At 42.8% G+C, this 10,502-nt stretch overlaps 1 protein-coding gene across 6 annotated transcripts in view; it reads right to left on the bottom strand.

Moving 5' to 3' along the window:
• The window catches only part of WDR20 (WD repeat domain 20), a 45,999-nt gene extending 45,678 nt beyond the window's left edge, over positions 1-321 (bottom strand). For all 6 annotated transcript variants that reach the window (XR_005952474.1, XM_041402052.1, XM_041402066.1 and 3 more), the window contains exon 1: positions 44-321. Coding sequence is in view for 5 of the 6 variants with exons in the window: in XM_041402052.1 (XP_041257986.1) it covers positions 44-292 (249 nt within the window). In the remaining variant the exon portion in view is untranslated. The remainder of the gene's footprint in view (positions 1-43) is intronic.
• Positions 322-10,502: the final 10,181 nt, after the last annotated feature.

Here is a 10,502-nt window from a genome sequence, read left to right as displayed (position 1 = left end):
CCCCGCCACTCCCCGCCCCATCCCGGCGGGGGAGCCCCGGTACCTTGCGGACCCCCTTGTAGATGTAGAAGTAGAGCTCCCGGCCCACATTGAAGCAGAGCCGGTCCCCGTTGCCGCTCTGGTCGTTGACGTTGACGAAGGAGACGCGGACGGGGTTGGAGCCCTGCGAGTTGAAGGGCACGCGGTTAGGCCGGCTGTACTCCGAGTGGCTCAGCAGCTTGTACAGCCCCTCCCGGGTGGTGAACTGGGTCTTAATCTCGTTCATCTCCTTCCCACCTCCCTCCGCCGCCATCTTGGAAAGGAGCGCTCATCCTGCCCCAGTGCCCGGATGTGCCGACACTGCGCAGCCGCCGGCGCGCGCGCGGCCCCTGCGCGCGGGGGCGACACGAGGAGGCGGGGCCGGCGGGGCCTGTTTACCGCGCGACTGCGCGCGCGCCGGGCTCGCGCGCCCGGGGGGCGTAGAAAGGGGCGGGGCTTGGAGCGGGGGCGTGGCCTGGGCGGGAGGCGCGGCGGGCCCGAGGGTGTCAGGCCGGGGGGACCGCGGCGACACCGGGCGCGACAGCGGGCCCGGCAGGGCCATCCCGCAGGGCAGGACTGCGGCCGGAGCGCTCCTGGATGTCTGCAGTGAGCGGGACTCCATACCCTCTCTGGGCAAGAGAGTGGTGTTCCAGAGTGTGGTCGCTGCGCAGTAAAGTTCTTCCTCATGTTCGTGTGGAACTTCTGTGCATCAGTCCCTGCCGTGGCACCACCGAGAAGGGCCTGGCTCCATCCTCTGACACCCCTCCTTTAGATATTTATACACATTGGTGAGGTCTCCTCTCAGTCAGCTTTTCTCAAGGCGGGACAGACCCAGCTCCGTCAGCCTTTCCTCCTGAGAGAGATGCTCCATTCCTTTAACCATTGCTGTAGCTCTCCACTGCACCCAGCCCAGGAGCTCCACGTCTCCCTTGTGCTGCGGAGCCCAGAACTGGACACAGCACTGCAGATGTGGCCTCAGCAGGGTCACCCTGCATGATGGCTCCACGGGGCAGCTGCTCTGGGGGTGGGAGAGAGGAGGAGGTCAAGAGCTTTGTGTGCCCCAGGGACCTGCCACCTAAGGATGTGAGTGAGCATACGGGGCAGCTGCTCTGGGGGTGGGAGAGAGGAGGAGGTCAAGAACTTTATGTGCCCACAGGGACCTGCCACCTAAGGATGAGTGAGCACCAGTGCCAGCACAGTGTGGGGTGAGGTGATCCCCACTGCTGAAGTGCCACATCAGTCAGGAGGTGTCCATGTGCAGCGCTGGTTTTGGGGCAATGGCTCCCAGGGGAGAGCCCCCCTCACATCACAGTGAGGCACCACAGCCCTGGCCATCTCCACTGGCTCGCTTGCCACGGCCCTGGCCAGCTTTGCCCACGGGGTACTTGCCAGTGCCTGGAAGCCTGGTGAGGTTCCTGCTGTGAGAGTCTGTCAGTTTAGGGCCAGGAAATCCAGGAGTGCAGCTGAACTTTGACACTTCATGCCCAGCTCAGGTGCCCCTGACGGAGATGGTGCCTCCATCCCTCCAGCCTCCAACCTGCTGCAGGCAGGCCAGGCCTGGGAGTTGGCCTGAGGTGTGAACCTGAAAAACTGGTTATCAAATCACTCACCTCTTTGTTCTGATCATCCTGCAGCCATACAGCCAGCTGTGTTGCATGGTGAACCAGATCAATATCAGATGGAGGTGGCACAGGCCTGGGAAAGATTGCATTCACTGGGCAGGGAGGCAGGACTGTTTCTTCTGACAACAGTTTCAGCTTTAAGAGTTTGTCTGACTACAGCCTCATGACTGACTCAAACTGATGTAAGACTGATCTCCAGCTAGAAAAAAAAGGTTTTGGCCCCTCCTCTACAGGTATTTCCATTACCTCTCTTGCATTAGTTCCAGTAATCATGCAACCAAAGGGTGAGTCAGATCCACCTGAAAATTAACACACACACACACAGAAATTATGAGTTCTCAGGTAAGCAAAGTGTTGATCAGCAACCAGGTTGATTCAACTCACCACAGAACTGCTGGAGCCAAAATAAGGAAGGAGTTGGGAATGTGTGACATGGGGAAGATAAACAGCACAGAATTAGAACATATTGAACGTTAGAACATACTGTTATGTTAATAATAAAAAAATCACACTTTCAGGGTATAGTTTCCTGCTGTCGCTTTGTGGCTCTAATGTGACTGCTACCAAAGGTATTGTCCTGCTCTCTTCTTTCTGGACTATGACTATCTGCTGCTACTCCTTCCTGTACCAGCCACAGTGCTCTCCTGACCTCATGAGGAGCCTCATTTCTGAAAGGTAAATGGACAGACAATTAAACTCCTTGCAAATGTGAAAGGAATATGGTTAAACAAAAAACACTAACTGCTTAAGGGAATGGACAGCAGGACCTTCCTGCTTTCCATTACATCAGCACAGCTGAACAAGTCCACTCAGTCTTCCAGACTGCAGGGGGTTAAAGGGATTTAGTTTCAAGTCAATTTAGTTCAAAGAGATTTTGTTTGTAGCTGAATACTGTCTTGCTGCTGACCATCAAAATATTAGTAAAAGATAGCTGAGAGACACAAAACAGCCAAGGATCTCCAGAACAGAGTATGTATCTGAGTGAATATCTGAACAAGTACAGATGATTAGACTTTTAAAAGGCCAGGTATTGAAGACTTGCTTGAAATTCTTAAGATAAAGCAAATCAATAATGACCAATAGGTCTGTCAGCTTATCAGCCAGTCCTGCCAGATGGTATTGATGACCTCCTAAAAGGACATAAAGTAGGTAAGCAGCCTTGCATTTTTTTAAATCATGTTAAGAGTGATTGTATCATAAAGAAATTTCCTTAATGGACTTACAGAGAGAAAGAGTATTTTCTTTCACCAAGGAATCACCAAAGAAGAGCAGGAACAGCAAGGATCTCTAAATAGTAAGATTCAAAACAGATAAGGATATAACAACAACAACAAAATTTTAAAAAAAAGTGTTGCTCCAAGCAGGCATACTCAGTATGTCTGATTCATTACCCACTGACAAGAAAGGATAGATCACTCTGAAGAAGAAAGCAGGCAACTTTGGTAGAGGGACTGTGTGGAATGCAAATCGCACTGAAACCACAGCAGGCCATCTGTCACTGATGGAATGAGTGTGATCCAAAGAATAAACAAAGTTAACAAGTACCTGGTTATCAGCCGTACATGATGGTGCAGAAAGTCAAAGAATTGATGTAGTGTTTGACATTTACAAGAAACATCAATAAAAGCTGCTGAGAGATTCCACGGAGAATCCAAGACAAATATTCATTTGAAAAACACAGCTGCAAGTCACAAGAACACTATTGTACAACCCCATCAACAATGCTCATCAAATACTAGGAGAAAAAGAGATTACAGAGATAAGTCTTATGAAAAAAATTCCCTGTACCACTTGAAAATTCTTCTGTTTCAAGCTAACCAAGGATGATAGTTCTGAAATTATCCCATGAGGACACCCCAAATGAGTTGCTTTGTAGGCACCACACAACCAATAAACTGAAGACAGTCATAATCACTGCTGTATTGTGCCTTTACCTTTTGTAAATTGTTTTGGCAAATTGGAAAACAGACATGAGCAAAATTCACTAAGAGTAATAAAATAGTGTGGTCCTTTGAGATTGCTTTATGCAGGGCATAAATTGGTCCTGCAAGTTTTCAGAATGTAATATTAATAGTGTTTTTACTGGACATGAAGAAGAACCTGCAATACAAGTACAGTTATGAACAAAACTTTTCTATGCTTGAATTTGAATGCTGTCTGTTACTTCCCCAAAAGTGCAACAACTGGTATTAGCTTTTACCAGCTTTCCTGAGACAAAAAAAAAAAAAAAAAGGAAAAAAAGAGGAGGTTGATTACACCCATACTGCATCAGGCAAACTGTCTATTCCAGCATGCACTGCCTGCAGATTATGCTGCACAAATCAGGAGACCATCTCTGCACTCTCAGCTATAGCAGGTCTGTCAAGTCTTTCTGGGACTTCTGATGCTGAACACAATTTAGGCATTTAGTGTGACTGGCTTGAGAGTCAAGGGAGCCCAAAGGTCTGCAATGTGTCAAATTTTAACAACTTTTGAATGTGTGTGAGTTACTAACAGATACACAGACATGTAAGAAACACATCTGAATGAGGCAAAAGGTTGGTGCTGGTGAGAGGATGGCATGAATGTTCCATTTAATATGGGGAGAAAAAAAAAGGAAATATATTTCCAAGTACTTACCTGGTCTTTAAAGTACATTTAACTTGCTTTCATAATGAGAAATTATTGTTTCTGGCATAGTTTCATAGCTGTTTATTTGTTTATCTCTTCCTAACCACTGCATACATTTAACATTAAATATGTGAGGTAATGCATTTTGTGTTACACAGTGAAAGGGTGTTACAAGGAAGTTTCTGCTCTCCCAGAACACATTACATGTTGTTTACACTTGTATCCCTCCACAGAGGGGCAAGAGCATGTGGAACATTTTGTTTTCATAGTGTGAGGGTTAATTACTGAGAAACAAATGGGTACTCTTAAAAACAGACATTTGGATTGAAGGAGGCAAGGTGAAATGAGTGCTTTGTAGCTGGGATAGGATGATGGGTGAACTTTGTTGTTGTCTTTGGAAAACTTCATTCTGCTGCTAGCAATCAAGTCTCTGTGAGTTGTCTCCTGAAAAGAGTACCTTGCCTCCATAGCCAGGAGTGCTGTTCTTGTCAACAACAGTTATTATCTTGGAACTGTATTTGTCCTGGAAATTATGTTCTCTGAAGATAAGACTGAGATATTGAATTTAATTTAAATTCTATGGAAAGCCAAAGAGATTGGTTTGATATACCTACAAATACCTTGTGTTTCTAAGCTGTGCTGCAGCATTATGTACTTCTCAAAACTCCCTGAATGGGGAAGACATATTGTCCATATATACAGTACTGCTGTAATCAGCTGAGGAATGACAACCTGTGAATAAATAAGGTCTGATTGTTGGTGAGCAGCAGCAGCTTAGTTTCTCACAAAACTGGAATTTCTAGACAGTGTTGCAGTGTGAGAATGCAGTGCCATTGAGAAAGCCAAGAACACTCCTGAAGTGCAGTCTAAAATAGACCCTTGCATGTTTGTAATTCAACAACATGTAATTCAAAACAATAGATTCAGCAAATATGTGTTTCAAAATTATTTTGTCTTTCATCAAAACTGGCTGTTTCACTCAGCTGGTTTTCATTGGGAAGCTTGTGGTTATCAAGTTATAAACAATAATGCATTGTTGGTTATTGATGAGTCTTGCAGGTCAGCCAAGCAACCTGCAACAGTGAGTTAACAGTCATCCATTCAAGAAAAGTGGCTGCCAGTGTGTTATTTAGGAGTCCCTAAGCAGAACAAAAAATAAGGAAAGCTGAGAAGATGTCCTTGGAAAGAACAGACTTTAACAGTCCACAAAAGGGAAGCATTATCAGCATCAAAAAAAACAGAAAAAGAAAAAAAAAACGTGTCTGAGTTTCAAAGGTGACCAGATTCAGGAGCCTCTGAACATTTTGCACATAAGACAGGTATGTGCACATATATCTTAAGTTTATGCCAGGTTCTTCAGTCTCCCCCAGGTCATCTACCTAGCTGATGGCGAGATCTTTCTCTGTTGCCTTGCAGTGTTACACAAAGAGGAACTGAAAACTTGTTAGCACATTCTTCATTCCTTTATCGCCTTTCTCACATCTCAAAGGTTGCAGAGAGCTTCAGAAAAAGCATGGCTATCTGCTTTCTGTCCAGTCATAGGAAGAGATTCTCCATCAGTGTCACAAGCATAATTTCATTTCCATGGCTGGAATGACTGTCTCCAAGTTGTTTTAGATGAAGCATTGAAGCTTTAGATAAATGATCATCTAATGGGAATTTTTATGAGTTTTTCCATAAGCTCACTGAAGCATGGGAGCTCTGGATAGTGCACAGCACTGGCTGTTCATTCAGTGCTGGTTGAATCATTGCACATTTAAAGAAAGGAGAGTTTATTTCCCTGAATTATGTGCTGGCTCCATTCTGGTCATCATTATGTGCTGCCTTCATTATGGTCATGTGGTCATTGATTTTCATTTGCAAGTCTAGAAGGGCATAAGTTAAATTCACATGGCTTTTCCATCCATCTGGTGTCCAGAACTTATTCATATATAGGCAGATTATGTGCAACCTTTTAGATAAAAGTTACCAGTACAGTATTTTCCATTGAAGTGGGGATAGCTTTTTTATGACTGGGGTTTTGTCATCTACAAGATAGGCTGGCTGAGGAGAAAGGGTATTTATTATTATGACATAGGTACTCTTACATCATTATCATATGTACCTTATAATGTCATCACACACAAAATTTAATTCATCATAAAAAATTATAATCACTTAGGCTTTCAGCAGCCTAAGTGCCTGTCTAAATGGAAGCCTGACTTTCTCCATGCCTAATGAGACTTGTTCAGTTTCTGTCCTCCCTTTCTCTTGCTGCATACATAAAGCAAGGGATGGTATTACTAAAGAAAGTTGTGATTTAGAAGATTGCTTGTGTAGAGTAGGCTCTTGGATCCCTGATTTCTGGTTTATCTGAAACTATCATCATCATGCAGCTCATACAATATTGTTCTTATATAACAAGCACTTTTCAGTAATCGTGTAATCAAGTATGCACATTCCTGTGACATTCCTTGTCTTTAGCCTCCATCTTTCTAAGGCCAAGTGCTAGGTATAACAAGATTTATGTCATTTTCCAATAGCTGCTCTGTTGGTTGAGTTAAATCCCATCTGAAGTCTGTTTGTTCACTGTCATTTTTCTTTTCATGAGTAGGTGTAACAAGCTAAAATCAAATGTAGGGTAGATGGGTATTAAATCTTCATGTATCTTCCTCGTTTTCAATAGTAAAAATGATGGAATTGCTTTCAATAGGCATGGTAAAATACAGAGAGCACCAGTCTGACATCTTTCACAGGCAATTTCTTTCAATTTTCAAATACTAACTTCCTGATTCAGTGATTTGACACAGATGAGGTTGTTTGATATATGCATTGGCATACAGGTATTTACTTTTTTTTTTTTTTAATCTGTTAACTAAAACTGTGCTGTGATATCTAAATATGCTGAATCTCTACAGGAAAAAAATCTGGGGGATGGACTTATGTGACAGGATCAGTCTCTGCATCAGTGTACCAAAGCAGAAGGGAAAGCTCTGCACATTTATAAACAAACTGATTTTTACAACTTTCACTTATTTAAACATAGATAAAAGCATAATAAATAGGAATTGATCTCGACATAAACCTTCAATTTTTATATATGTGGTTTTATAGTTGTTTAGAGTTTTTAAAAAGTTAAAAATAAGCAAGCCTGATCCAACCAACAGATTTCCTGAGACAGCTATTGGTTTGTGGGGTGAGAGAGAATGGTTGAATATAATGGTTGAAGATAATGGTTGATTATAAACATATGATTCACGGAAAATTAATTTAACAAAGTATCTATTAAAAATAATGGACTCATTGGAAGGGTTAACTTAAAAAAAAGAAACCAAACAACTTCTTTAAGGTTAAAACTCCTGTACCATATACACAAATATATATTGTTCTCTCCACCTATCTCTATATATTTGTTCAATATGACTCCTATAGAGAATATTTATATTTGCTGTATTAGCCCCATCTGGTGAGTTCTAACAGCATTGCAAACTGGACAGACCTGACGCTGCACTCTCATGTCCCAGCTCTCAGGTGGGTGGCAGGGCTTGCACAGAGACCCCTGTATTGCTCACTTTGCCCACTGCACAGGGCACAAACACCAGGAGGAATCCTCTGTAGCATGGCAGTACCATGTAAGCTTCTTTTGCTTTAATGGATTCATATCCCAAGCCAGGGTGTTACTCTTTTCATTTGCATCCAGAAACATGCACAGCCCATCAGTGCACCTGAGTCACCCCCATTCCCAGGAAATCTGCCATTTCTGATCCTTGGCTGTTCCAGCCAAGGTCATGTGTGCCACAGCTGAACCAGCTGCTCCTACAGAGACTTTACCTTTCAGTGTTTTCTGGGAGGGCTGTGGTCCACTTTCTGTAATTGCAAAGGGATGTCACCCATCAATTAGTTCATTTCAGAGCAGATGTTAGTGGACACAGTAATGGGCAACCTGCTCCAGGTGGCCCTGCTTGAGCAAAGAGAGATGAGGTGACCCCCAGGGGTTCCTCCCAACCTCAAACACTCCATCATTCTGAAAGTTTACCCTTAACATTATCATTTATTTTTGTGCAATATCAATATGAATCGACACTGTTTTGAGTAGGAAGCATTTTAGTTACCTTCTGTAAAAATAAATTTTTATAAAATTCTTTTGAAGTGCAGGATGATGATGTTAACTTCTAAACAAGAAATGAGGAGGCTGCTTGCCTCTAGTACACGGGTTAGCAAACCCTGTCAGCCTTTGATATATGGTAGGTCAGCATAAGACACTCTGCATGGCTGCCTTGACTTGCTCCATGCCTAAGGAGTCTTGTTCAGTTTCTCTCTACTCTCCTTCTGCTGCATGTCTAAACCAAGAGATGGGCTGATTTTTTTTTTTTAATTTTATTTTTTGGTGGCTTGAAGGTTACCTACAGTAATTCTGTAGAAAGATGAGTGATGACAATGATTCTTTTACTGCCAGACTTAGCTGATGAAGATCAGTTGCTTTTCTAATGTAAGCTGAAATTTGGCTACAGGCTGTTTCTTTCCATCACTTTCCTTTGGAAAATTCAAACATAATCTCATCATGGTATTTCTAGTCAGTTGAAATTATAATTGATTCTGTTTCTTCTGTCTACTTTCCTTCCCACAGCTGTGACAGGAGAGAATTGGGGCAAAATAAAACCAGCTAGTAGCCAGACACAAGGGCCTTGTGGTCTTTTTTCATGAGAGGCGAATAAAGGGAGTTGTTTAAGAAGAACTTAAATAGGAACAGAAAATAATAGCCTATCTTAAGGTGCAAATCTACATCTTTAGATGGTTTCAGACTTGGTTTCTCTTAAATGATCAAGAGAAGGGACTTTACACTGTAACATGTCCCTTCAACAAAACATGTTTCCTTGCAGTGTTATTCTGACTTGAAGGGACTATAAACAAATCTGGTTTAGTCTCATCATTATATCAACTAAGCCAGTATTTCCCATTCCCCAGAGAACTTTCAAGCTTATTCTTAAAATTTAAGAGTTACCTCAGGTAGTGTTTTAGTTAAAGGAGAGTGAAAATCTTGTGTTTGTTATTTTGTCATAACTGCAAAATTTTATCTCTGGGATGTCCCAGAATGTACAAGCAAAATTAATTTGTGAAAATAAATCAAATCCTGTGATGACTTTTCTTACTTTATAATACAATCTAACATGACTATATTAAAAAGCCTATGGATTTCCTCTTGATTAAACAATTATTCGTCATATGTTATTTTAATCTTAAGTAAGAAATCAGGGAAAAGTGAAAAATCTAAAATGTATACCGAATTATTAATGATACGTCTAAAACAATAATTAAATTTCTCTGCCCTATGCTCTCAAGACAAATTATTTGTATTTTTCAGTTTAAAAACACATGTGCCACTGTCAAGTGTATGTGTGGGTGTACATGCAGTGAGGTTTCAACTCTGTGTATCCTTATTAACACTGAGTCTGTGCAAACTGAAGATCAGCCCATGGATGAAGACAAGACTCTTGCCTTCCAGGCTGAAATAACTGCTCATCAACACTTTCCATTCCAGCAAGAAAAGCTTTCTGAGGGAGGCAGTTAGCAAATCATTGGTTGCAAGTAATCTGGCAATTAATGTGACTCAGCCAGTAAAACACTGCCTAGATTCTTAACTGTAACCCTGAGGATGCTCAAGCCTTGGTTGTGATTCCTGGACAGAATGAGACCTGAGGCTGTGACTGACCCTAACAAGCTGGACTCTGGGAATGTCGGGCCTGACAAGCACCACTGCACTCTGACCATCACGGATGACCAAAGCTGATCCCAGGACTACTGTGAGGTCCAGCAGAGGACCTTCTTAGAAGCGTGGCTTGCGCTGGTGTCTCTGGGAATGTCAGTTTGGGGTCAGCTTCTTCTCTGCCTTCCTGGTTGCAAACGTGACCGTGGTCACAAAGCAAAGACAGGCAGTAGGAGAGTCCCCTCCATTCCCAGCTTCTTGCTGCCACTGGTAATGGCAAATGTTTGTCAACAGCTGCTCCCTGTCTCATGGCTGGTGAGAGTGAAGTGAACATTGTGCAGAGCAGAGTGGGAGCACAGGTGCACAGTCTGATGGCACAGGATCTCTACTTTTAGCAGCAAATTTGCCTGGCTGGGTAATAATCATTGACTGAACTTTGTGCAGCAGAGAATGAATGTGCATCACACAATACAGCACCACTGCCATGTTTCATTTCTGGTATGTGTAACATTTAAAGAGAAAGGTCAAACAATGAATTTCTGCTTTATAGACTCCCTCTTGCAGTGCAT

Source organism: Onychostruthus taczanowskii, unplaced genomic scaffold (assembly GCF_017590055.1).
Source record: "Onychostruthus taczanowskii isolate IOZ18803 unplaced genomic scaffold, ASM1759005v1 scaffold1, whole genome shotgun sequence".
Classification (NCBI taxonomy): Eukaryota; Metazoa; Chordata; class Aves; order Passeriformes; family Passeridae; genus Onychostruthus; species Onychostruthus taczanowskii.
The sequence above is the reverse complement of the archived record's forward strand: the minus strand, read 5'-3'. Positions and strand labels throughout refer to the sequence as shown.